This window comes from Elephas maximus, chromosome 10 (genome assembly GCF_024166365.1).
Source record: "Elephas maximus indicus isolate mEleMax1 chromosome 10, mEleMax1 primary haplotype, whole genome shotgun sequence".
Classification (NCBI taxonomy): domain Eukaryota; kingdom Metazoa; phylum Chordata; class Mammalia; order Proboscidea; family Elephantidae; genus Elephas; species Elephas maximus.
Window position 1 is genome coordinate 113,022,523 of NC_064828.1, and position 27,702 is coordinate 113,050,224.

The following is a 27,702-nucleotide window of genomic DNA, read 5'->3' on the forward strand; positions in this document are numbered from 1 at the left end:
CCTGACCCCCCCTCTGACATTCTGAGGGGTGAGGGCCCTGGGCCTGGGGTCTCTGAGGCCACGTGGCCCCATACAACAGCATTATCACAGAGCTTCCTGCCATTTCTCCTGCCTGTGCCTCCCTGCAAAGGTGGCACACAGTGGGCTCCCCCCAACTCCGGCTCCCATTCCTGCCAGCAGAGGAGCTAGACGCTGCCTTCACCCCTGAGCTTGCCACAGGCATCAAACTAGCCTTCACGGCACACCTGTGGCACAGATGAGAAAACCGAGGCCCAGAGAGAAACAGCCAAGAAGAATTGGTGGAAAGGCCTAGACTTTGAGGCTCAGCCCGGCTGAGGCTGACCCCACGGTCAGTTTAATTAACCCCTGTGCTTCAGTTTCCCCTTCTGTGAGCAGGGATGACAACAGCTGCCTGGAGGCAGAGTGAAACCCGGAGTATCTGCGGAAGCGTGGGTGACCTCGCTGCTGATTCCTTGTTCCTGAGTCAGCTGTGGGGAGCTGTCCACCAAGCCCCTGCCCCTGCCCCACCCTGGCTTTGTCTCTTCACAGTCCCTGGGCTCTGGAACCCCTGCCACTTCAAACAGTACCTCCTGTGGCCAGGGTTCCAGCCCCTTGTGAGCCCTTCACACCCTGCCCAGGAGGCATTGTTAACCCAGAAGTCCCCTGGCTGGAAGGGCTGAGAATGTCCCTTGTCCTGGGCCTCAGGTTTCTCACCTGGACACCGTCCAGATCCCAGACACAAGGAATCTTGATTGAGAAGCGAAGGGCCCTCTCCAAAGCAGGGCCTGAGGCCTGTCATAGCTGGTTATTTTGGGAAAGGAAGCTATTGACTTCTGTCAATTACTCATTCATTCACTCACCCCATTCACTCACTGCAATGGTCATCTTCTCGTGCCAGGTCCCATGCTGGGCACAGGCATCCAGAGATGACCCAGTTCCTCACTCATCTGTACCGAGTCTGGTTGGTGAGTTAATCAGCTATCTACTAAAAAAAAAAGAAAAAACAAACCCATTGCCTTTGAGTCGACCCCATGTATTAGGGAGTTGAATTTCTCCATAGGGCTTTCTTGACTGTAATCTATATAGAAACAGATTGCCAGGCCTTCTTTCTGCAGAACTGCTGGGTATGTTTGAACTGCCAACCTTCTGGTCAGCAGCCAAGCACTTACCCGTTTGCACCATCAGGGCTCCTTAGTTATCTATTACTGCTTAACGAAGTACCCCAAAACTTTGCAGCTTAAAACATCAAACATTTCTATAGTTTCTGAGGGTCAGGAGTCCAGCTTAGCTGGGTGGCTCTACATTGGGGTGTGAGGCAGAGGGGAGATTCAGGTTCAGAGAGGAGGGCGACCTCCTGCACCCCTGCCCCAGGAAGACTGCCCTGCTGGGTGCTGGCTCCTGCCTGGCATGACGGTCCCCTGAGGCTGGGCACTGGTCAGCAGGGATGACAGAAGGAAGGGGAAGCTGTGGTGGAAGGAGAGAAAGGGAGCACATACCCAAGACCCCTCCCCCAGTGGGAGGTTCTGGAATGTGGTGAACTTGGATTCCAGGATTCTGATAAGGACTGCAGGGCTCCAGGATTCCTGGAGGCTGAGAGCTTTCTCTTGGTCACTCCCCAGAGCTGCCCGGGACACCCCCTCATCCAGCATTTCCTGAGGGGCCTGCCTGCCATGTCCACAAACTCAGTACTTGTCACTCTCCCTGGCAACTGTCCCCCATTCCCACCCACTCTAGCTCACCCCATACCCCAGTCCTGGGCCTCAGCAGCCACACTGCCTTCTCCCCACTCCCTCTGCCCTCGGGGGCCTGTTTGTACTGATCGTAGGCCGGGACAGATCCTCAAGGCCCCCGCGCTACATGGAGGAGGGAGCCAGGAAGCTGTGTGTTCTGCCACCAGCCCCTCTGCATCCTGACCCGTGGGCCCAACATGAGCTGGGGACCACCCTCAGCCTTCCGGTCCTGAGCACCCCAGCCAGGCCCCCGCTGCTCTATTTTTACATGGAGAACCATTTGCTGTGTCTATTTATATCACTCCCTATCTTGGGTTTCTGGTCACCACGACATCGGGCCAGCCTGGCCAGGCAGGTCTGAATGGCCCTGAGTGCAGCAGGGGCTCCATGCACCTGCAGGTGGTACACCCAAAGAGAGGTTCAATGTTTTCCAAGGGAATGAAAATGCAAGAAACCCAAATCACCTGGCAGCAACTTGGGGTTGATAGATTCAACGGATAAATGAACTAGTCCAAGTCCACCTACCATGGGAGTCGTTTGGATGCCATGGACCTGGGAGGTCAAGGGGTCACCAGGAGAGCAGCTGGCTGTCCTCAAGGGATACCAGGCTGTCCACCCTCTGAGGCTCAGAGTGCACGAGGGAGGGTGAGTCACACCTACCTAGACGATGAGAGCATTTTCCCACAGGGCGAACAGACCCATGAGCAGAGGTGATCCTCACCTGAGCTGGCCTCAGGCCACACAGCTTCATAACAGACAAGTTTGTCATGGAAGAAGTACAGCCAGAGTGCTCCTTGGAAGGGAGGATGGTGAGATTTTGTCTCACATACTTGGGACATGTTATCAGGAGGGACCAGTCTCTGGAGAAGGACATCATGCTTGGTAAAGTAGTGAGTCGGCTAAAAAGGGGAAGACACTCAACAAGATGGATTGACACAGTGGCTGCAACAATGGGCTCCAACCTAACAATTGTGAGGATGGGGCAGGACTGGGCAGTGTTTTGTTCTGTTGTCCGTGGGGTAGCTATGAGTGGGGACTGACTCGAAGGCACCTAACAACAACTGCCTTCTTGGCCCGAGGGCCCCAGGTACCTGATATGGATTGAACTGTGTTCCCCAAAAAGATATGATTATGTCCTAACCCTTGTGCCTGTGAAGGTTACCCTGTTTGGAAACAGTTTTGAAGATATTATCAGTTACCATGAGGTCAGACTGGAGTAGGGCGGGCCCTAATCCCACCCGAGAGGTGTCCTGTAAGAGGAAGGCTACCATGGCAATCAGCAGCAGTCTGGGGCTTTGAGAAGCTGGGAGGGATGCATGGGGCAGGTTCTCCCTCAAGAGTCTCAGAAGGACTCAGACACCGTGACCTTCTGGCCACTCAGCCTCCAGAACTGAGACAATAAATGCCTGTCTTATAACCAGGCACTTACCGTGAGGATGGCGAGGACCAGAAATCACTTCCTTCTGTCATACATGAGGTGCTGTGGGTCGGAACCAGATCCATGGTATCTAACGACAACATGAGCCACCTTGTTTGTGGAATCTTGTTACGGCACCCTTTGGGGACTCACACAGTATCATTAGGGAACCTTCCTGGAGCTGTGGTAGACCATCTGTGGGGTGGGCTTTCCCCCACCCTCTCTTACAGTTGAAGGCGCCCTCAGGAAATGCTACTTTAAGGGATCCATTGGCTCAACACCTAGCTTCCATTTTCTCAAAGGTGACAGCAGCTAAGGGAAGAAGGCTACCACGCCTTATACCAGAAGGACAACAGCAGAGCGGTACAGTCCCTGCTCCGTGCCAGGCTCTGTGTGACGTCCTTCAATTGCCCTGGCCCCTGGAGTCCTTACCATCCCATTTTACAGATGACAGACATCGGGCAAAGAAGGCAGGTCTGAGCGGAGACTTAAAAGCAAAGCTGTTGAGTTGGTTCCTTCCTGAGTCTTTCCTTGAAGTCAGTCTTGACCAAGGTCCCCAAAGCCAATTAGAAGGTGGTACTGATAGGCCACCTAGGATCACTTCGAGGCAGGTTTAAAGCAGATACCACCCTCCTGCTCCTCAAGTCTGATGCCTTAGTTTAGGGGTGCAATCTGGGAAGTTCTGTTCTTAGCTATCTCCCTGGGTGACTCAACAGCACAGGGACCCACTCCAAACACAGAGGTCTAAACTCACAGTGATCCTATAGGACAGAGTAGAGCCACTCCATAGGGTTTCCAAGGCTGTAAGCTTTATGGAAGCAGACTGCCACCTCTTTCTCCCACAGAGCAGGTGATGGGTTCAAATCTCTGACCTTTTGGTTAGCAGCTGAGTGCTTAACCACTGCACCACCAGGGCTCCTTCCTAGAGGTCTCAGGAAGGGAAACCAGTGGCCAAGGTTACACAGAGGGACCCACAGCCTCGTCCCAGAAGATTATACCCTGCGCCTCTCTTTCATGAGCCACACAGGGCCCCCCAGGATCCCATCACCTTCCACAGCTCTAGCCATCTAGTGACTCTGTCAGCCAGAACATTTATGGAGCACCTACTGTTTACTGGAAGTAAAGACGACAGAAAAGTCCCTGCTCTGGTGGAGTTTACACTCTAGTGGGGGAGACAAGCGATAAACATGTGGAAAAACTATGTCACCACCAGAGCCGAGAGCAAGCAGGGCCTTTCCTCTCTACATGGGAAAGGGGCAGCCAAACCCCTTTCGAGGAGGTGGGAATCAATGGGGACCCTTGTGAGTTCTGAGTTCCAGGGAGGAGCCACCCAAGGCTAGGCGGAAGAGCATCCCAGACAGAGGAAGCAGCCAGTCCAAAGGCCCTGGGGTAGGAGCAAGTGTGGAGTGTCAGCCCCAGTGTGAAGGCCAGAGTGGCTGGAGCAGGAGAGATCAGGGAGAGAGGAGGTCGCGACCAGATCTTCTTGGGCCTCATGGCCCCAGCAAGGAGCTTGGATTCTACTCCAAGTGGGACAGGAGCTAACTGCCAGCCCTGCCCTCTTTGCCAGCTTTGTAATCTCCTCAGGCCACTCCCATCTCAAAAGGACACCTGCCCTTGTCCCCTCAGTCCCTGCCTAGCCCTCTCTTTCCACCTCACCCCGAGGCGCCCTGAGCTCCAGCCTTTCCCTGCCCCTGTCACGTCCCTGCCCACAGGAGACCACAGCTTCCAGTCACTGAGTTCAGCAGACTGAGGTTGGGTGCAGAGGACTGCCTTTCTTTTCCCCTGCTGGCATTTCTAATTTTGCCACACTGAAGCTGCCCCTGTGAGAAGTTGTAAGCACTGTACACTTTGCATCAACCTGGCTTGACTCTTTGGTCTTCTGTGATGGCTCTTTCCCGAGCCACCCCGCACTGTCCTGCTGTTGTTCTGCCCTGGAGCCCCTCCTGCCCCTCCTAGGCTGGGGCAGAGCCCTGCAGGGCGGCCTCCTGGGAGGAAGGCTCTGAGGAATGTGGGGACTCGAAAAAGGTACATTCTGGGCTGTAATTCCATCCTCAGGTGATGAAATGAAACAACAATTGTTGACAGAATCCAGGTTACAAGAAGACACAGGCATTACACGCTCACGTACTTGGCCTTGACTTTCCTTCTTTTTGCTGGTCTCTCCCCAGGGGCGATGGAATCCACTGGAAGGCAGGGTGGGTGTCTGGTCTTCAGCCTGGGCACAGAGCAGGCTTCCAATAAATACCTGTGTACCTGGGCGGCAGGAAAATAAGATTTCCTTATTTCAGGAGATGTGGTTTTCCGGAGGAAACCCTGGTGGCGAGTGGTTAAGAGCTATGGCTGCTAACCAAAACATCGACCGTTGGAATCCACCAGGTGCACCTTGGAAACTCTACGAGGCAGTTCTACTCTGCCCTATATTGTTGCTATGAGTCAGAATCAACTCGATGGCAATGGGTTTGGTTTTGGGTTTTCAGGAGATGTGGTTTTAAAAGGGTTGGTCACTGTTAAGGACTGGATTGTGCCTCCCTGTGGCGGTGCCCTGGTAATGCAGTAGTTAAGAGTTCAGCTGCAAAAGGTGGGCAATTCAAATCCACCAGCCACTCCTTGGAAACCCTATGGGGCAGTTCTACTCTGTCCTGCAGAGTCTCTGTGAGTGAGTCAGAACCCAGTGGAGGGCACGTAACAACATACTTGTGGAGGTAATCCCATTTGGGAAGTGTTGTCTTTGTTATGTTAATGAGACCTTATCAGTATAGGGTGTGTCTTAAACCTAATGACTCTTGAGATATTAGATACGGAGAAAAGGGAGGAGTGAGGAAAAGATAGATGCCAGGTGGAAATTTCCAAGGAAGGCTGGGAACTCTAGAGAAAGTGAGACAAGATTTTCCCTCAGAGCCAACAGAGAGAGCAAGCCTTCCGCTAAAACAGGTGTCCTGAAATCAGACTTCTAGCCTGAAACTGTGAGAAAATTAATTTCTGTTCATTAAAGGCACCCACTTGTGGTACCTGTTATAGCAGCACTAGGTAACTGAGACAGTCAGCCACCTTCACATCCAGGTGACCCCATCCCCTCCCAGGGCTCGCTTTCACCCTTCCTCCCAGCACAAATGCTAACCTGGGGGCATGTGCCCTGAGCAGGACAAACCCTGGCCTGCCCTCGAGGTGCCCTCAGATGGAAGCAGCCACCTGCACCCACCTCCAGAGGCTCCTGTGGCAGGGCAGAGAGGGCAAACCTGCCCCAGAGCCCACTCCTTCCTGGACCTTTGTCCTTAAACCCAATAAGCCCCAGCCAGAATAGTGGTCCCCCTGCAGTCCAGTCAATTACTTAATATGGCCCTTCTTGCCATAGTTTTTGTACCTCCCATTGAATGACTGGGTGGGACTATACAACAAGGTGCTTGTGTTACCGCAAATCGCAGATTCGAGCAGGCAAAGCCAATACTGAGACAGGAGGAGGTAAGCAGCAAGAGGGCTTTACTGAACACCGGTATCCAAGAGACAGAGGGGGATAAATTTCTCCCAAATTCTGTCCAACTCTAAAGGAGGGTTTTATAGGGGGAAGGTCAGGGTTATCTAATGTATTTAAGCACGTAGCCCACAGATGGTCTTATACAACACAGAACAACTACAAAAAACTCTTTATTAAACTAAAGATATGTATGTCAGACATCTGGACTCTAATCTGTAGTTTGCAACAGGCTGAAAAAACTTAGGTAAGAATCTCTCTGGGCTAGTGGAACTGCTCTGCCAAGTCCACTCTGACTGAGATAAGGAGCAAGAAAGAAAGTTGCAGATCAAAACCTCCAGGGAGGCTCCCTAGCTGCTGTCTTGCAGGCTGAAGGCCATTTGCAAAACAAAGCTCAGTCATGCTTGTTCTGTTCAGAGCAGAACAGCCTGTTTGGCCATATCTTGAACAGAACCTGTGCCATTTTTCAAAGACTTCAGCTATACTAAAACAAACTAGAAAACAGTCTCTCTACTTTAATATTAAAACATTAAAGAAAATATATTTTTTCTACTTCACTTGTGGCCCACCAAGGAGATTGGATAGCTTGTGAATTATGTAAATAAGGCACGTGGCACCCTTATGGGGGAGGGGCCACGCAAATAAAGTGCATGGAATTCTGATGAGGGGATTGCTCAGTTTTGCCATCCCGCTAGGCTTAAAAGGAGACATCCCAGAGGTGGGAAGGGAGGATCTCACCACCACCATCAAGAAAGAGGAACCAGGATTAGAGCGCATCCTTTGGACCCAGCATCCCTGCCCTGAGAAGCTCCTGGAATCAGAAGACAGAGAGACAGAGCTGTAACACCGAAGACAGCAAGAAGCTGATGCAGAGAAACGGTGGCAGCAGAAGCAGGAGATGGCACAGTGGGCTTCCCAGCCCACTGAGCAAGAAAGCTGAGCGCCTTCAGGCAGGAGGCTTGCTGGCAAAGTGGGGTGCCTCTGGGTACTTACTGGCAGAGCTAAAAGAGCTCTGTAACACTTTCCCAAACAGTGCAGAGGCCAGGACAACGGGTCGAGGGCCAGAGAGAGGCTATCCTGAATGTAAAACTATATCGCGAGCATCCCTAAATCTGAACTGTAACCTGCTACTTCCCTAACAAACCCCATAACTGTGAGTATGGCCTGTCAGTTCTGTGTGGGCATTGCAACAAATTACTGAACCAGTAGAGAAGAGTGCCATGGCAGGGACAGCTGGTGTCAGAATTGGTAAAAGGTTAGAGAGCGGAGGTATGTCTGACCTCTGCCTCATAGGAATCAGCCTTGGGCTATTGATCTTGATTCTCCCTCCCCTTGTGAAGTTAGGTGAGGAGGTCAGATGCCATTCCTATGCCATTTTTACACTCCAAACGTATGACGCCATTGCCATGCCATTTTTACACCCCCAAACGTGTCCCACCTCCAAACACAGCCAGAGGCCTCACACACCTCCTTTACCTGGGCCCCTACCAGCTCCCTCACCTGGGTCCCTGCTGGGGCTGCCAAACACAGCCTCCCTCCAAGGAGCTTTCTGAGGCTTAACTATTGAGTGCCTACTGTGTACCATGCTACTGGGCCCCTCCCCAAAGACGCTCAGGGAGTCAGGACTCAGTGCCATCTGCCCTAAGGGGTACATTAACTTAAAGGCATGTGTGTGCTTTCTCTTAAAAATAAATAAAGCACAGGTTGTCCTATGCTCCTTAGCAATTGTTCCATGATTTTCCAACTTGACTTTTCTCTCCAACCATGCGAAAAACAGGGATGTGGCTGGGATTTGTGCTTCACCTCCCGAGGCCTGGGGCAATCTGGGGGCACCCTGTTCCTGGGGGCAAGATATCCACACATAGCTTATCCAGTTTGATAGCCATGGCCTGGGGAGGGCTCCTACCACCTGGGTCCCCCACATCAATACCTGCCCCTGTTCCGGGCTGGGCTTCTGCTGGGCCCACATGCTACTGCTTTCCTGTCCCGTGGGTCTCTCCCCCAACCCCTCTGCCTGAGGCCTCCAGCTGGGTCAGAGGCTGGCGATAATCAAACCCAGGCCTCCAGGCCCCTAGTTCAGGGCCCAATGGCCATCACGAGCACTGGACTAGGAGTCAGCAGACCTGGGTTTGGGTCTCTGCTTAGCGAATGTTCTACTTAGATTTTAAGAAGGAAGTATGGCTAGATTCCCAGGTGGCCACCTGATCACCGGGCTTCATTGCTTACACACACCTGACACATATTCCCTGTACCAAACATGACGTAATCTTTAAAACCTGTCCAGGAGATATCTATCCATTGGAATTTGTACCTCGATCTCAGTTATGGTAAAATGCAAATAAAAGAACAGTGCTCCAAACGCCACAAAACAGGCTGTGCCTCTGCCCAGAGGAGTTATCCAACTCTCACAGTCAGGAGAAAACGCCTAGCCCCACCCGGCCCCGCCCCACCTCTGGCCGCTTGGACCCCGCAGCCCGCGGACCTCCTGGGGCGCTGGTGACTGGGGGTGTCCAGTGGCTCCTCCGCGCAGGCCAGGGGTCCCTCATCATTGTCAGTGACAGGGAGTCCGGGGCTCCACCTTACTCCCCCACCTCCTGCCGTCGAGTTACCCACGGTTACCCAGAGCCAAGCTCTCCACCTCGGCGCCTTCACACACTCCTTTCCCTCTGCTGCCTTGACCCTGCCCCTGGGCCCGCGCACCCAGCCCTGAGCCCGGCGCCCGCCTTCTCCCGCCACATCGCGCCTCCAGGTGCAGCCGTGGGGTTCACCGCGTTCTGGGCCAACTCCGCGTCGGCGCTCTAGATCTTGTCCTTGAACCTCTCCCGTTCCACAGCCTTGCGCGGCTCCCGCGCCCCGTTGGCATCCTTCGCTCTCCGCCCGGTGTCGGAGCCGGCCCGGCCCCCTCCCGTTTTAAAGTTTGCTCCTCCTCGCAGGAAACCCAGGCTCGGCCCCCGCAGGCTGCGCTCGGGGCTCCAGCGCACCGCGGGTCCGGCCTGGCGCGCGCCAGTCCCCAGGCTCCCGAAGGGTGTAAGCTGCCGGGAAGTTTCACAACTAGTGGTGCCCAAGCTCGCAGCCTTGGAGGTCCCGGAGCTCTGCACCCGTCACCGCGGCACCGTGGCCCCATTCTACAGGCCAGGAAGCCGAGGCTCAGCGACGGAGTCGGGACCCGAACCCGGTTCTCAGGCTCCGGGCCGGCGCCCGGCGTGGACTCCAGGCGGGGCGGGACCGTTCGCCACCGCGCACCGCTCTGCCTCTCTCGCGGGGGTGACGCGGGCGGGCTCACTAAGCACACTCTTTGTCTGCCGAGCCGCCGCGCCGCCCCCGCCCGTCCACGCGCCCGCTACGTCCTCTGCGCCCTGCCCGCTCCGCGCGGGCTCAGCCAATGAAGCGCGGCGGCGGGGCGCAGCGCCCGGGGAGCTGTCCATGCCCTGCCCGCCCATTGGCTGCGCTCCGCGCTCGCCGGGGCTAAGCCGGCCGGGCCCGAGGTGAGGGACCACTGGCGGCCGGTGTGCGGGCGGGCTGCAGGCGACGCGGCGGGGCCGGGCGCGGGGCGAGGAGTCGCGCACAGAGTCGCCGCTGCCCCCAGCCCCAGTGCGACCAGGGCTTCGCGCCAGGAGGCGGCGGCCAGGCCGAGCTCCAACCCTGCAAGCCGGGGCCCCGACGGCTGCCCAGCCCGGGTAAGGAGTCGGAGGAGGAGCAGGACGAGGAGGAAGGCGGCCGCGCCGGGCACCGGGCAATGGCGCTCGACTTCCTGGCTGGATGCGCCGGGGGTAAGGAAGCTTGCGGGCGCGGGCCGGGCCAGGCGGCGGGTGCGAGGCCAGCTCACCTGCGAGCTCTCGGCCGAGCGGCTCACCTCGGGCTGGGGCGTCCCTGTCTGTAAAACGAGGATAGCCACGTCCCTGTCTCATGGGGCTGTCGTGCGCTTGACATCAGGCCCGGCGAGCGCCTGGCGCACTGTCCGCTGGCCGCGTGTCTTTAAAGGCCTTCGGTGCATGCAGGGACTGGTGGTCCCAGGCGCTGGGGTTTACGATTTGACAGTCGGGCTGGTGGATCGGGGACCGCGGGGAGGATGCCCCCTGCGTCCTCCTCGCCGCGCCCAGGGCCGAGGCCAGCGGTTGCGGAGGCCAGAGAAGTTTGGGGCTGACTCCACCTTCCCTCACAGCCATCGTGGCCGGCCTGAGGCTGCAGAACGACCACCTTTGGGGCCGGCCTGACCCGGGCGCGGAGTCACGCGTTGGCGCGCCGCCCCCTCCTGCCCCTCTCCAAGAGTTGCTGGGTGTCCGCCGGGGGGAGGGGATGCTGACGCGCCGCGTGGGAAAGCCCTCCGGATCACGAGTGCGTGGCACCGGCGTGATGGCATCTTTGCGCAGGCCGGGGCTGTGGCACTGGGATTTGTCCCGAGCCTGTGACCCTGGAGAACTGAATCGGGTCGCTCGAACCGACCGTGGACAGCCTGCACATCACTTCCCGGTTTGGGCTTCAGCTTTTCCGCTGAAAGGTAGAGAGTTAATTTATTCAGCGAGTGTTAGTGAACACCTGGTTGTCTCTTTCCTTCCACTCTCCATGTGTTTGCGTTTTAATAAAGGATGCTTCCTAAAGTAGAGGGTCATCGAAAAAGAGGAAGATCCTCAGCGAGATGGATTGACACAGTGGCTGCAGCAATGGGCTTGAGCATAACAACGACTGTGAGGATGGTATAGGACCCGGCAGTGTTTCGTTTTATTGTACATAGGAACTGACTTGATGGCACCTAACAACCTAACAACAACAATAAAACAATCAGGTACCTGCCAGCAGAGGTCTGGAGGGACAGGTGTGACTAGCTGTGATCTTAAGCATTTTAACCTGTGGGGAGGAGGGGAGTGTCCAGGAAAGTGATATGTGCTCCAGGGGTTGCAAAGTCCTAGCTGTCACCCGATAGGGCCTCTCTCCCCCCAGCCTGTCACCCAATAAGGCCTCGCTTGGAAGCCACTGGCTGGGTCCCAGAGCTTTCTGCAAGATGGTGAGGAATTTCTCCCAAATCCTGGGTGCAGAGGAGGGGAGCTCCGGGTGGGGAGGGAGCATGGCCTCTGTGGATCCCGCTCTGCCCCATCCCCACCTCCTGCCCCAGCCACAGCTGTCCTCCCTCTCGGTCCCAACACCACACCTGCTGTCTTCTCCTGGGCCCCAGACCCTCCTCCATCCGCCTCCAGTGGTGGCCCCTATCTTACTTCATGGGGAGTGTGGGGTTCCTCCTGGAGCCAGGGTTCCTCCCAAAGTCATGCCAGCATGTGTCCAAGTGCCCTGGGAGCCCCGGGGTTTTGGGGGAGGAATTGTCATCCTCAGGCCAGACATGCATCGGACCCTTCTTGCCTGCTGACACATGTTCAGTTACTCTGGGCTCATGCAGGCCCCCCTGCCTGGAATGCCCTCTGTCCATGCTCACTGGTCCTCCTTCCAGAGCAGGGGTGAGGCCAGTGTGGCCCTCTGCTAGCTGCCAGCACCACCCCCTACAGCCCCGAGGCAGCCAGGCATAACTGGGGTATGGCAGGTGTTATAGATTGAATTATGTCCCCCCCAAAAAATGTGTGTATGAATTGGGATGGGCCATGATTCCCGGTATTGTGTGATTTTCCTGTTCCTGTATGTTGTAAATCCTGCCCCTAGGATGTTAATGAGGAAGGATGGACAGCAGTTGTGTTAGTGATGCAGGACTCATTCTACAAGATTGGATTGCGTCTTGAGGCAATCTCTTGAGATTTAAAAGAAAGAAGCTAGCAAAGAGACAGGGGGACCTCCTACCACCAAGAAAGCAGTGCTGGGAGCAGGCGTGTCATTTGGACCCAGAGTCCCTGCACTGAGAAGCTCCTCAACCAAAGGAAGATTGATGATAAGGACCTTCCTCCAGAGCCCACAGAGAGAGAAAGCCTTGCCCTGGAGCTGATGCCCTGAGTTTGAACTTTTAGCCTGCTAGACTGTGAGGAAATAAATTTCTCTGTGTTAAAACCATCCACTTGTGTTAATTCTGTTAGAGCAGCCCTAGATGACTAAGACAACAGCTAAGGCAGGTATTGCAAGTGGCAATATCACTGACCTCTCTCAGATCTGCCGCCGGCCATACTGATATACCTGAAACTGCATATGGGCCCTCACTGGCCCTGGGCGAGTGGCGCCATCAGATACACATAGGCCACTGCCCGCTGAGAGCCGAGGCCTGGCCTCATAAGCAGTGGGGCTGGAAGTGGCTGCTGCCAAGGGGTCCCTGTGACGGCATGGCGAGGAGCAGAGGGTGGCCAGCCTCTGCCCATGAGGTCTGTCTTCTCAGAAACCGTCTCTCCTCCCCTTTGGCCAAGGAGAAGCCCAGAGAGGAGGGGGACCAGTAGGAAATCACCCTGCTCCCCAAGCAGGTGGGGTCTCCTGCCTTCTCCCTCCCCCAGCCTCCAAGGTACAGGGTAGGCCTGGTCCACAGGACAATGATCTGATTGTGTCCCAGGCCCGTCTGGGCCCCAGGCTGTCCCACCTGCAGAAGCCAATGGGGGTAGGGGGTGGTGTCCCCAGAGACCTGGCTCCCTCAGGGCAGGGAGGCTGGAGCCAGGGCTATGGAAGTGCTGCTTCTCCTTCCTGGTGGCTGGGGTGTGGCTCCTGATTCAGATGCTACGGAGGGAGGTCAGCATGTGTGTGTCACCTGTTTAGCCTCACCCTGGAAGTAGGGTGGGCACCTTGATTGACAGCACCCCTGAGGTCTCACATAGTGGATAGGTCAGAGTGCAGCAGCCCCCAGACTCCTGTCAGGGCTCATACCCAGATGCTGGGCCCCGACAGGGCGTTCTCTGCCACAGGGATGGATAGGCAGAGGCGGAGAGAACCCAACAGTAGGCAGGAAACAGATCTGTCATCTTGATGCCCCTTCCGCCACCACAGCTGCCAGGTGCCTCCAGGACCGATGGGACTGGGGTGGCACTGCTCTTTGGCCTCCTGCCCTGTAGTGTCATGGAGTGAGGGCTACCCTGAGAATCCAGTGTAGGTAGGAGGTGGGCACTGGCTTTGGAGTCAGGAGACACTGTGGCCTAGCCCCAGCAGCCCTCAAAATGACATCTTTGTTTTTTAACACTTTAAAGAGGTCCTTTGCAGCAGATTTGCCCAACGCAATACGTCATTTGATTTCTTTTTTGTACTTAGATGAAAGTTTACAGAGTAAATTAGTTTTTCGATAAACAGTTAATATGCATACTGCTTTGGGACACTGGTTGCCAACCCCATTACGTGTCAACACTGTCCCCTTCTCAACCTTGGCTTCCCTATTACCAGCTTTCCTGTCCCCTCCTGCCTTCTCATTCTTCCCCCTGGGCTGGTGGGCCCATTTAATCTTGTTTATTTTTATGGGTCTGCCTAATCTTTGGCTGAAGGGTAAACCTCAGGAGTAACTTCAGTACTGAGTTAAAAGGGTGTCCAGGGGCCATACTCTGGGGATTTCTACAGTCTCGTCAGACCAGTAAGTCTGGTCTTTTTTTGTGAGTTAGAATTTTGTTCTACAGTTTTCTCCAGCTCTGTCCAGGACCCCCTTTTGGGATCCCTGTCAGAGCAGTTGGTGATGGTAGCCGGGCACCATCTAGATATGCTGGACTCAGTCTGGTGGAGGCTGTGGTAGTTGTAGTCCATTAATCCTTTGGACTAAACTTTCCCTTGTATCCTTGGTTTTATTCATTCTTCCTTGCTTCAGATGGGGTGGGACCAGTAGACGAATTCTAGATAGTGACTCACAAGCTTTTAAGACCCCAGATGCTACACACCGAAGGAGGATGTAGAACATTTTCCTTATAAATTATGTTATGCCGATTGATCTAGATGTGCCCTGAGACTATGGTCCCCAGCCTTCATGTTGTTTGATTTCTTGACTGCTGTTTCCATGGGCGTTGAATGTGGATCCAAGTGAAATGAAATCCTTGACAACTTCAACCTTTTCTCTGTTTATCATGGTGTTGCTTTACTGGTCCAGTTGTGAGGATTTTTGTTTCCTTTATGTTGAGGTGTAATCCATACTGATGGCTGTAGTCTTTGATCTTTACCAGTAAGTACTTCAGATTGAATAATCTGAATGTATTCAATGTGTGTGGTGAGCACGTAATCCAAGAAGCTGGACTAGAAGAATGCGGCATCGGGATTGGAGGAAGACACAACCTTGCTTGCAGAAAGGGAAGAGGACTTTGATGAAGAACACAGCCTTCAGTATAGATTGCACCTCAACATAAAGAAAACAAAAATCCTCACAGCTGGACCAATAAGCGCATCAAGATAAATGGAGAAAAGATTGACGTTGTTAAGGATTTTAACTTGGATCCACAATCAACGCCCACGGAAGCAGGAGTCAGGAAATCAAATGACGTGTTGCATTGGGCAAATCTGTTGCAAAAGACCTCTTCAAAGTGTGAAAAAGCAAAACTGTCACCTTGAAGACTAAGGTGCACCTGACCCAAGCCATGGTGTTTTGAACCGCCTCATATGCATGCAAAAGATGGACAACGTATAAGGAAGACTGGAGAAGAACTGACGTCTTTGAATTACGGTGTTGGTGAAGAATATCGAATGTACCATGGACTGCCAGAAGAACGAGCAAATTTTGCCTTGGAAGAAGTACAGCCAGAATGCTCTTAGAAGCAAGGATGGCAAAACTTTGTCTCTTGTACTTTGGACATGTTATCAAGAGGGACCAGTCCCTGGAGAAGGACACCACGCTTGATAAAGGAGAGGGCCAGCAAAAAAGAGGAAGACCCTCAAGGAGATGGATTGTTACAGTGACTACAACAATGGGCTCAAACATAGCGAAGATTATGAGGATGGTGCAGGACCAGGCAGTGTTGCGTTCTATTGTACACAGGGTCACTATGAGTCGGAAGTGACTCGACAGTGCCTAACAATAAGTGATTCAAGTCCTCTTCACTTTCAGCAAGCGAGGTTGTTTCATATGCATATCACAGGTTGTTAATGAGTTTTCCTCCAATCCTGATGCTGCATTCTTCTCCATGTAGTCTGGCTTCTCAGATTATTTTCTCAGCATATGGATTGAGTAAGTATGGTGAAAGGATACAAACTGGATGCACACCTTTCCTGACTTTAAACCACACAGTATCCCCTTGTTCTGTTCAAATGACTGCCTCGTAATCTATGTACAGGTTCCTCATGAGCACAATTAAGTGTTCTGGAATTCCTGTTCTTTGCAATGTTATCCAGTCAAATGCTTTTGCATAGTCAATAAAACACAGGTAAACATCTTTCTGGTATTTTCTGCTTTCAGCCAAGATCCATCTGGTATCAGCAGTGATATCCCTAGGGTTAAAGATATCTATTTCACAGAGGGTGTTTTCCGTGTGTGTTCTATCTAAGGCATATAATCAAGAATAACTCCCAACTAAATTGCAGTTGGTCAAAATAGGGACCCCAAGATGAGTGTCTTAGTTTCGTACTGCTGCTGTAACAGAAATGTCACAAACGGGCAACTTTAAAGAACAGAAATTTATTTTCTCATCATTTAGGAGGCTGTTATTGTTGTTAGGTGCCGTTGAATTGTGCGCCATCCTCACAATCGCTGTTATACCTGAGCCCATTGTTGCAGCCACTGTGTCAATCCATCTCACTGAGGGTCTTCCTCTTTTTCCCTGACCCTCTATTTACCAGGCATCCTTTAGGAGGCTAGATGTCTGAATTCAGGGCACCAGCTATAGGGGAAGGTTCTGGGGGAAGATCCTTATCTCTGCCCTGGTTCCTTGGCTATCTTAAGGTGGCATCTGTCTTCCCTACTTTAGTGCTTGCCTCTGTGTCTAATCTGCTGTTTTTATAACTCGGAAATGATTAGGTTTAGGATACACCCTCCGCTGGTATGGCTTCATTAACATAACAAAGAAAGCCTAATTCCCACATGGGATCATAGACAGTGTATATTTTAACCAAAAAAAAACCAAACTCATTGCTGTGAGTCGATTACTACAACTCATAGTGACCATATAGAACAGGATAGAAATGCCCCATAGGGTTTCCAAGGAGCACCTGGTGGATTTGAACTGCTGATCTTTTTTGGTTAGTAGCCAAATGCTTAACCATTACGCCACCAGGGCTCCAGCGTATATTCTGGGGGGACACAATTCAGTCCACAGCAATGGAAGAGAGGCGTGAAGAGGCAAGGAAACAGCCACAAACCCTAAGACCCCCCCAAGTCTCCTAGGGCTTCTAGGCAAAGATCAGTGGAAGCTAGCAGGCTGGTGCGCCTTTCTGGGGTGGCTCTGACTGGGCTGGGGTGGAGGAGTTGGGGACCAAGTTTCGGTGCGAGGTGGGTTATTACCCTGTTTCTGTATAATGATGACATTGCTAGAAACAAGAAGTAACCCTTCGCAGAAATTCCCTGTTACCAAGTGGAAAGGGCAGAAATAGTAGCTTGCCTGAGCCAGCAACAGCAGGAACAGGAGGAGTAAAATAAGGCGTCCCCATGAAATGAGGTGGAACATGTCGGCTCGCGCCAGGCCTGCTGGTTGCTCCGGTGAAACCCGAGGTGCTTCGGAGAGGTTAGGACACAAAATCCAGCTATAGGTTGGTTACAAGAAACAGCAGAAACGAAGTCCTAAGAAAAGGTTGCAAATGAAGAGTTGAACCAGGCACATGCAACCAAAAAGAAACCAGGATTGGCGAATATCAAACAAAGGGAATTTTAAGGTCCTGAGCATTAACCGGGTGAGTGGGAGGTTGTATAAAGATAAGATGTACGTACAACCTGTGACGAAGATGTCGGTAGTTGTCATTAACCTTTGTGCAGTCACAAACCTGATAACCAAGTCTAGCAGGGAGCACGAGAGGTGAGTGGTTAGGGAGGAGGCGCCAGGGCCAGACGGCCTGGCTTTGAATCCCAGCTCCACCACTTCCTAGCTGTGTGGCATGGACAAATTGCTTCTCTGTGCCTCAGTTTCCCCATCTGTAAAATAGGCTCATAGTCCTTTGTTTACAGGTGCATAGGAAGGAGGGCTAGTGCATGTGCAAAGCCAAGCACGTTAACCAGCAGGTACGCCTTACTGTTTGTTACTCAGCAAATGTCAGCTGTTTTAATTACACATACAGCGAACACTTTTTGTGGCTGGTTGCCGTGGAGTCAATTTTGACTCATGGTGACAAAAGGAGAACTTGGAAAGGAAAGTGTGTGAGTTGGTGTCAACTTGCTGAGCCTCAGTTTCCCCTTCTGTGAAATGGGGTGCTCACAGCAGGTATGATGAGACTCGTAGATGTTTACAACCTGCAATGTCGGTGAGCCGTATTGGAGGGGCGAACCTTTGTTCTTTGAGGGGTTTGGGTTTTGGCAGGGCTTAGGACTGAAATAAGGTAGCTGCTCAAGCCAAGCATGAGAGTAACTTCACAAGATGCCTCCCTGGGCTTGGAGGCGGCTCCCCTGTGGGGAGTAACCAGCATTGATTGCCATCAGCCAATGCCCACTATGCTCCAGCTAGGTCCTGGGAGAGGTGGACACTAACCACCTTTGTTGTTGTTGGGTGCCACCAGTCAATTCGACTCATAGCAGCCCCACGTAACAGAGTAGAATTGCCCCATAAGGTTTCCTAGGCTGAAATCTTTACAGGAGCAGGTCACCACGCCGGGTCTTTTCTCCTGTGGAGTAGCTGGTGATTTTGAACCACCAACCTTTTGGTTAGCTGAGCACTTAACCACTGCGCCATCAGAGGCTGGGTGGCGCAAATGGTTAAGCACTCCACTACTAGCTAAAACATTGGCAGAGCAAACCCACCCAGAGGCTCCTTAGAAGGTAGGCCTGGCAATCTGCTTCCAAAAGGTCACAGCCTTGAAAACCCTGTGGCACAAATGGGGTCAACGCGAATTGGAATCATGATGGCAACTAAACACCTTTACAGGTGGAGAAAGTGGGCTCGGAGACACCGAGCCATGAGCTCACCTGGCAAGTAAATGGCAGAGGAAACATTCAAATCCAGGCCCGGGTGAGGGTCTGACCCCAAAGTACAAAATCCTCGAGCCTCCTGCCTGGCCAGGAGGTGTTTGGAGCAGTGGGGCCATTTCAGGATGACATCTGTTGTCACACCCAGACCACCCTGCTGTCACGAGCAGGCCCAGGGGAGGGGCCAGCTCTGAGTCTGACAGACCTTGGCTTGACTTTGGGGAGTTGCCTCTCTGCAGATATGAGGGTTACAGGAGCTCGTGTGATGTGGCTGGCATATAGGTTGTTGTTGTTAGGTGCCATCAAGTCCGTTTGGATGCATAGCAACCCTGTGTAGAGCAGAACGAAACACTGGTCCTGCTCTGTCCTCACAATCGCTGTTATACCTGAGCCCATTGTTGCAGCCACTGTGTCAGTCCATCTCGCTGAGGGTCTTCCTCTTTTTTGATGACCCTCTACTTTGCCAAGCATGATGTCCTTCTCCAGGGACTGATCTCTCTGATAACATGTCCAAAGTATGTGAGATGTGGTCTCGCCATCCTTGCTTCTAAGGAGTATTCTGGTTGTATTCTTCCAAGACAGATGGGTTTGTGTTTTTGGCAGGCCATTGTATATTCCATATCCTTCACCAACACAATTCAAAGGTGTCAGTTCTTCAGTCTTCCTTATTCATTGTCCAGCTTTTGCATGCATATAAGGTGACTGATGACCCATGGTTTGGGTCAGGTACAACTTAGTCTTCAAGGTGACGTCTTTGCTTTTCAACACTTTAAAGAGGATTTTTGCAGCAGATTTGCCCAATGCAATGCGTCTTTTGATTTCTTGACTGCTGCTTCCATGAGCGTTGATTGTGGATCCAAGTAAAATGAAATCCCTGACAACTTCGACCTTTCTTTTCTCCATTTATGATGATGTTGCTTATTGGTCCAGCTGTGAGGATTTTAGTTTTCCTTATGGTGAGGTATAATCCGTGCTGAAAGCTGTGATCTTTGATCTTCATCAGCAAGTACTTCAAGTCCTCTTCACTTTCTGTAAGCAAGGTCGTGTCATCTGCATATGTCAGCTTGTTAATAAGTCTTCCTCCAATCCTGATACCACGTTCTTCTTCATATAGTCTGGTTTCTCAGATTATTTGCTCAGCCTACAGATTAAGTATGACACACACCTTTCCTGACTTTAATCCACACAGTATCCCCTTGTTCTGTTCCAGCGGCTGCCTCTTGGTCTATGTACGGGTTCCACATGAGCACAACTAAGTGTTCTGGAATTCCCACTCAACAATTTATGGATAACATTGCAAAGAATGGCATACAGGTGGTGCTTGGTTAATGTCCCTTCCCTCCAGCAGCCCCAGTCCATTCCTCTGTGTCACACCCCACCCTAACCCCCAGCACCCCATATTGTACCTGTCTAACGCAGTTTTGATCACTGGTCCCCTTTTTTCCCCCAGGTGTGGCAGGCGTGCTCGTGGGACACCCATTTGACACGGTCAAGGTGAGTATCTTTGTTATGGTTTCATTCTCAGGCCACTGTGGCTCTTAGGCATGGGGGAGGATCTGTGGGGCTCAGGGACCATCCAGTCCGACCTCAGGGCCAGGGTTGGATTTTTCCCATGGGTTTAGAACACAGGGAGAAATTGGAGGCTCTGTGCTGCCCAGGTGGGTGGCTGCTGTCCCATGGAGCCGAGCCAGAGATTCCTTCTGGGTCCGTTGTTGAATCTCCCAGCTTGGGCCAAGCCATGGGTCAGGTTCATGGTCAGTGTGTCCTCGGGCCTGGCCACCGAGGTAACTGAAGAACAGGTTCCTCCCGCCCCAGCATGCAGACACCCACACCATCCTTATGCAGAAATCCCCCAGAACTTTCCCTCAGGACTTTTCCCCCAAGACCTTTCCCCCCAGGACTTTCCCCCAGGAGAAGTTTAGAGAGAAAATACAGAAAAATCAAAGCATCTCAGTATTTCTCTTTGCTGTAATCTTCACAGAGCTTTCATTTTTATTATTGAGAAGCTGGGGGACACCTGAGAGGTGGCTGTCATCCACATTTTGGGAAGCTGGTCCCTCCTTGATGTGCCCCAGGCCTTAAATACATCTTCCCCCCGCCCCCACCTCTTGTCTTGGGTTGTACCTGGTTATTAGCCTGGCCACGTTAGGTTCTTGCCAGCATCACCTGGAACCCAGAGCAAGCTGAAAATGGCAGGGCACCAGGCCAGGCCTTTGTGCCTGCTGTATACATGAACTTGGCACTTCTCCTCAAAGCCTGTGCTGCCCACTGGGGCAAGGACAAAGCTGAAGACAAAACGGGCTATCCTGAGCTGGGTCACTGCCTCTCAGTGGAAGCCAGAGCCACACTTACCCAGGTGTTTCTTGGCAGAGAAAAGAAGTACATTTGGGGCTGGGATTTTGTCCCACAGAGGCAGGTCCGGGCTCCCTCTGCAGTCTGTTTGCGGCAGGACCTTGGCCAGGTGCTTCAGGTGCAGTGTGAGCCCAGCGGGCTCCCTATGCCCACAGTATCTGTTGTGTGGGACTGAATGCTAGTTCTGAAGAGCACGGGGCTCCTCCCGAAGGCAAATGTGGGGAGGAGGCTGATGGGCTGGGCTTTCTTGGCAAGCAGCGGCCCCGGAGTTCCCTACAGGGCCTGCCTGGAATGAGGCCTGGGCAGAGTCTGCCCCTGTGGCCACACACACACACCCACGCCCCACTCTGCACAGCCCAGGACAGCCTGGCGGTGCCCACGTGACGCTGTGTTGATGTCTCGGGTCATGTGCTATAAGTGCCTCCAGCTGTGTCAAGCCAAGATGTGGCGGTGACTCAGCCCTGGTCTGGCCAGGCCTTCTGCAGGCTCCCGCCTGGTTCCCTCAGCCCTTCACTTTTGTCCCGAGGCTCCCGCTTTCTCTGAGCTCCTGAGCCCACGACCAGCACGCCTACAGTCATTCTGGGCCAGGAACCTCTCGACCCCCCTAGGGCTTTTAAAAGCACCCTGGACCCCACTTCTTTGTACCTGGAGAGTAGCCTTTGAGAACATTTATTTGTGACTTTTTTCGGCCACTGCGGCCTGCCAATGCCATCAGCTTTTTATCATAAAGGCGGAGGGGGGCGGGGGAGGAGAAGTCAACCAGTCATCACTACTTCCCTCAGTTCTTGAGGCCTCTCTGTCCCCCTGGGGTCACATGCTGTGACATTGTGCAGGTCATGCCATATGCATTGGGTCTAATTTGGCATTATGTCATCAATGGCTTCGCTCCTCTGACCACCTGTTTTCTCTTATCAACGTTAAGCATTCTCATTAAAAGAAAATCAGGACACGTAGGAAGCAAACGGTTCCCTTCCTACCACGACTCAGCCACCACGGCCCCCAGAATCTCTGCTACCAGCCCCTGTAGGCACCTAGCGTTCTCTAAAGGTGTTTCCATCCTCAGGGCCACACACAGCTTCCCTGTGGTGAAAGAAATATGGATTGTAAGAAAAAAACAAACAATAATAGAGATATACGGCCTAAAAGGAAACAGGCCTTCTTATGTCTTTTCCCTCAACGCTTGTCCGTAATTTCCACTGAAAAACAGAAGCGAACACAGGCCGTGTGTGTGTTTCCTGCTTTCGGCAAACGCAGGATTCACAGTTGTTGACATGTGTAGAAAAGTGCACACGTCACAAGTGTAGAAATCTGTCAACCACCCTGAAGTACACACCTGAGTGACTGCCACCCAGGCACAGAGCCAGGACATGGCTGGCCCCCTGCAGCCCCCCTGCCTCCTGACCACAACCCCAGCCCATTCTTCAAACACACCCACGACTCTCGTTCTGGCACATGGGTATGTTTGGCCTGTTTTGAACTTCATGGAATTGGAGTCCAGAGTACTTTAGGGGACACCGTGTTCCACATCAGGCCACACCATCTTGGTGGCCTCAGACCCTTGCGTGGCTGGGACAGACTACAGTTTGTTCCTCCAAGCCCTTCGGAGTGACACTTGGGTCTTGCTAGGCTTCCGCTGGTGCCCAGGACCATAGGCCACCTCGCGCACATATTCCTGCAGGAGGTGGGTTCTGTCACGCTGGACGTGACAACAAGCTGGGACACCGTGTCCAAGGCCACTGTCATCAAGCAATGGTCACTTTGCCCAAGGAGGGGTGATGACTAGCCTCCTGGGGGCAGGGAGGCAGGGAGCTGGGTGGCCTTGGGGGCTGGGCGGGGAGCCGTGCCTGGATGTAATGTTACCATTTTATGTTGCTTTAACTGCCTTTACTTTCTGAGCTAGGGGCTGTCTCCATCCATAGCAAAAGTGTAACTTTGTTGTAGATGAGCGTATGCCTCATCCTGGAAAGCCTAGTAAGTACAGACCAGGTGACCCCAGACCATGGGCCTGGGCCCCCCACGCCCCCTCCCCAGAGTGCCCTCCATGCCTGGCAGGGGACAGATCCTGGGGTGGGGGCTCAGGCGGGGCTGGTCGAGAAACACCAGGCCTCTCTGTCCCAGGGGGGCTTCAGGTTGGGGTCTCCCAGCCCTAGGGGAGCTGGGAGCCTCCTGGGCTTCTGTGTGGATGACTTCTTTTCCAGGGTGGGGCCACAGTTTTCAGCAATCCTTAGAGGGAATCCTGTTCCCCCAAAATGCTCAGAACCTCAGGTCTAGATTTTACAAGACTTGGACCATTGAGCTACACTTCCCCCCAAACCTGGTCCCCCCCAGATTCCCAGGCAGCAAGGCCTCATCACAGACCCAGGGCAAGACACAGTGGGGGGCCTTTGGGGTCCCCTATGGAGAAACTGAGTCTCTGAGCCTGACGGACTTTCCCAAGCTGGCCTGAAGTCAACGTTTAAAGACGTTCCCCAGACATCGTCAGTACTGGAATCCCAGGAGGGGACAGCTCTGCATCATGGCAGTTTTACTGAAACAGCCCTCTCAGTGCCCTGCCAGGGGCTGCAGGCCGAGATGCATCCCTCCTGAGACCCCAGAACGTTGGAGGGGAGTGGAAGACCCTGAGGAACTTGACCTGAGCCAGAGCTCATGGTTAATATAATATGAAAGTTCAATTTGGCCCTTTCCTCCCTGAAAACTCACCTCGTCCCCTGCCAAGTGCTGACACAGAGCTGGGCAGCCTGGGTGGGCAGGGGCTGGTGGGTGTACCTTACAGGGGAGTCCACTACCAGGATTCTGCTCCGAGCAGTGGCTGCCAGCTGCTCAGCTCCTTGTTGGCAGAGACAGTCACCAAACCATTGATGTGAGTGAATTCTCCGATAAAAGATGCCCCTATTCCGATGGCCAAAATTGAGAAGGGTTCCCTGATCCCGGCTAAAGCCCGGCCGTTCCCTATGAGCGCTCTTGCCCACCAACACCCTCGCCCCGTCCAGCACAGCTGCTCACATACCTGGAGAGGACAAGGATGCAAGTTGCATCCAAGTTGCAGAACATCTCTGAGCCTCAGGCTTCCCAGCATTGAAATGGGCGCACGTATGCTCACTTGGGCAGGTTCCAGGTGTGAAGGTCCCGTGCTGCCTGGTACCGAGGTGCGCGATAGTTCTTGTTTATGAGTCAGCCTGAGGATGGGGCTTACCTAGTCGACCCCCTCCCCCCACCCCATGACTGATTCTACTTCAGGAAAGTTTCCTCCTGCCCACAGCTGCAGAGCCTATGGATCCAGAACAGACATAAGCAACAAAGAGCTTGGACATGGCCAAGGCTCTCAGGAGGCTGGGCCTGACCAGTGTCCCCAAGCCCAGATTGCTGACATAGGTTCCCAAGGAGATGGCCAGCTGTCCTGCCAGCGCTTTCTTTATTTAACTGATGACCGCTGTCCTGAGGAGGGGCTCTGGGCAGGAACCAAGCAGGAGTTCCGTGGAGCCCGTTGCTGTGCTGGGAGCCCCTGCTGTGGACAGGTACCTGGTGGAGCCATCAGGTCAGGAGGCCCTCGGCATCTGCCATGGTTTGGACAGTAGCCACTCTCAGCCAGGATGCCTAGTGTGGCAGGGACAGTGGGGAGGTGTCAGGGACTAGCTTGTGCCTGACATTAGTACTCTGAGCACAGTAGGGAAGACGGTCTTAGCCTTCACTTGTCTCAGCTCAGATGGAGACTGTCGGGGACCCCTTGCCCAGACATCTCCATGCTGGTGGTCCCTGTGTCTGCTCACCACTAGCCCCCACCCCAAAGAGCACACACACCCAGCCCTGCCCCCCTAGAATCCCAAAAGCTCCTTGGCTCCCTGCCTTGTGCGGCTATCGACCTCCCTGAGGGCCCTCCCCTGCTCTGGGCCCCCACGGCCACCACTCAGGGGTCCTAACCTTACAGGTGCGGCTGCAGGTACAGAATGTGGCAAAGCCCCAGTACCGAGGGACGGCGCACTGTTTCCAGTCCATCATCCGCCAGGAGAGTGTGAGTGGGGGTTGGGGGGAGGCCCTTCTACCTTTGTTGTATCTGTGGGCTATTTGACGAAATCAGGGCTTGGGAAGTGGGCCAAGGAGTTTGTCCTCATCAAATCGGGCTGGGTCCTCATGAGAACCTTGGGGGGCTGGGGCTGCTGTCCTGTGCACAGACAGAGCTCACAGGGAGGGAGGCTGGGCACCCCAGGCTCCCCACCACCCTGGGCCCTGATGCCATCTCCACTACCTGCAGGTGCTGGGCTTATACAAGGGCCTGGGCTCGCCCCTCATGGGGCTCACCTTCATCAACGCACTGGTGTTTGGTGTTCAGGGCAACACGCTCCGTGCCCTGGGCCGTGACACGCCACTGAACCAGTTTCTGGCAGGTGCGGCAGCAGGTGCCATTCAGTGCATCATCTGCTGCCCGATGGAGCTGGCCAAGACGCGGCTGCAGCTGCAGGACGCAGGCCCTGCGCGCACCTACAAGGGCTCCCTGGACTGCCTGGTGCAGATCTACCGGCACGAGGGCCTGCGCGGCGTCAACCGCGGCATGGTGTCCACACTGCTGCGTGAGACGCCCAGCTTCGGCGTCTACTTCCTCACCTACGACGTGCTGACGCGCACGCTGGGCTGTGAGCCGGGCGACCGCCTGCTGGTGCCCAAGCTGCTGCTGGCGGGTGGCACGTCAGGCATCATGTCCTGGCTCTCCACTTACCCGGTGGATGTGGTCAAGTCACGGCTGCAGGCCGACGGACTGCGGGGCACCCCGCGCTACTGCGGCATCCTGGACTGTGTGCGCCAGAGCTACCAGGCCGAGGGCTGGCGCGTCTTCACGCGGGGGCTGGCCTCCACGCTGTTGCGTGCCTTCCCGGTCAACGCCGCCACCTTCGCCACCGTCACCGTGGTGCTCACCTACGCGCGGGGTGAGGAGACCCGGCTCGACGGTGAGGCTGTGCCCGGGGCCGCCCCGGCAGCACCCGCCCTGGCCCAGCCCTCCAGCCTGTGACATTCAGGCCAGTGCCGCCCAGCCTAAGCTCCCCGCGGCTGCTTTTCAGAACCCAGCCAGGAAACCAGCTGGCATTTTGCCATGGCGCTGATGGTCCTTGCCCATGTGTGAGGGATAGGGACCCCATCACACCTGGATTGAATTCCAGTCATTAACTGGGCCACGAAATTGATGTCCACAAGCCCCAGTTTTCTCAGCTATCAAATGAGGGTGCTCACACCACCCACATCGTACGGTCCTGAAGGTCAGAGATGACGCCTGCAGCGCTTGGCCTGGTGCCTGCCAGAGTCCCGGTCAGCGCCAGCACTGCTCCTTGGGGGCTTTGGGAAGCCCAGCCCCACACTATAACTCCCCCCCACCTGCCAATACCACCTGCCTTCCAGCCAGCCCGAAGCCCCGCCCCAGGGGTCTGATGGCCCTGCCTAGCAACTAACTCCCCAAACACCTCCCCCAGTACAGCCCTGGGCACAGTCCTGGGCCACCTGTCCTGTCTCTAAGGGACAGAGGGGCACGCGGGAGGCCTCCTGGTGTCGCAGGACTGGGTCCCCTGCTGATGCACTCCCAGCTTCTCCATACAGCACTGCTGGGGATGCCCCTAGGGCTGCCGCTCCCACAGGGGAGTCCTTGGGGCCTGTAAGAGGCTCCTATCAGCTTAGGGGCTGGGGTGGGGAGGGGCAGACCCAGGCCAGTGGGAAGGGAGGAGAGCCCCATATGGATGTGACAAGGGGAAGTCTTTGTACCCTGGGCCTCAGGCAGCCCATCTGTAAGATGGGGCCATGGGTCAGCTGATGTCTATGATTCTGGCCCACTACTGCCAGCCCAAGTTCCCCAAGGTGTCCAGAGTATTCATCAAGGGGAGCAGTATGGGACCTCCTTGCCCAGGGCTGAAACAGCTCAAGCCACAAACAAGCCAAAGGTCAGTTCCTCCCCACCCCAGCAAATAGTGCTCCCAAGAGACAGTGAAAGTTAGTAGGCACACAGTTTGGGGCCCCTGAGGCAGAAGAGGCCCCTGCAGGCAGAGGGAGGGACAGGCACCCATCCCTGAAAGATGTGGAGCTGAGGCCCTGTGATTGGATGGGGGGCGGGTGTCTTTGCACAGGTTCTTGGGTGCCTGAGGGCATGAAGGTGGGTCTGGCCCTGAATCGCGGCCTCCTTTGCCCTGAGTGCAGCTCACCTTCCCAGGGAGTGTGACCAGCTCATCCACGAAGCAGACTGTCACCACTAAGACCTCCAGCTTTGTACGGGGTGTAACTATTGTACATAAACTGCAGAGGGAATAAAGTTCTGTTTGTCTTAAGAGAGTGGGACTTCGTTTATGTGTGGTAGAGGGGGCCTGCATTCCCTACCCTCCTCCCCTGTTGTCATAGGGGCCCTCGAGTCCTGCCTGTGTGACCTTACCTGATAAATCTCTGAGAGCCTCAGTTTTCTCATCTGCAAAGTGGTGCTAATGGGGCCTGAGGACCAAGTGAGATAAACGCATAACGTGCAGGCACAGCCTCAGCCATTTAGCCAGGGCTCAGAGGTCAGCAAGGGGAGCCTGGGTGGCACACACTGTTAAGCCCTCAGCTGCTAAGCACAAGGTTGGTGGCTCGAGTCCACCCAGAGGCCCCTCGGAAGAAAGGCCCCGAGATCTGCTTCCAAAAACTCAGCCATCGAAAACCCTATGGAGTCTAGTTCTACTCTAACACCTCCAAGACAAGGGTGGACAGGTGGCGGGACAAAATGATGCCATCCTTGTCAAAACTTCAACAGCCGGCCCCCACAGTCGGCCCATGGGAGGCCAGTCCCCCATCCCCTGACCTGACAAAGCCC

The 27,702-nt window shown here is 54.2% G+C and overlaps 1 protein-coding gene across 8 annotated transcripts; it reads left to right on the forward strand.

Moving 5' to 3' along the window:
* The first annotated feature begins 10,090 nt into the window (after positions 1-10,090).
* SLC25A29 (solute carrier family 25 member 29) lies at positions 10,091-27,185 on the forward strand. 8 transcript variants are annotated; one of them, XM_049897708.1, is made up of 5 exons: positions 10,091-10,386; positions 19,987-20,030; positions 24,148-24,403; positions 24,814-24,897; positions 25,138-27,185. In XM_049897708.1, exon 5 carries the CDS (start codon positions 25,174-25,176, stop codon positions 25,888-25,890), a length of 717 nt encoding a protein of 238 aa, XP_049753665.1. In that variant the 5' UTR covers positions 10,091-10,386; positions 19,987-20,030; positions 24,148-24,403; positions 24,814-24,897; positions 25,138-25,173; the 3' UTR covers positions 25,891-27,185. The 8 variants fall into 8 exon arrangements, with proteins under 8 accessions (XP_049753665.1, XP_049753662.1, XP_049753664.1 ...); XM_049897707.1 differs by lacking the exon at positions 24,148-24,403 and adding an exon at positions 22,789-22,859 and having other exon boundaries at positions 10,347-10,386; XM_049897712.1 differs by lacking the exon at positions 24,148-24,403 and adding an exon at positions 22,789-22,859 and having other exon boundaries at positions 10,347-10,386; positions 25,271-27,185.
* Positions 27,186-27,702: the final 517 nt, after the last annotated feature.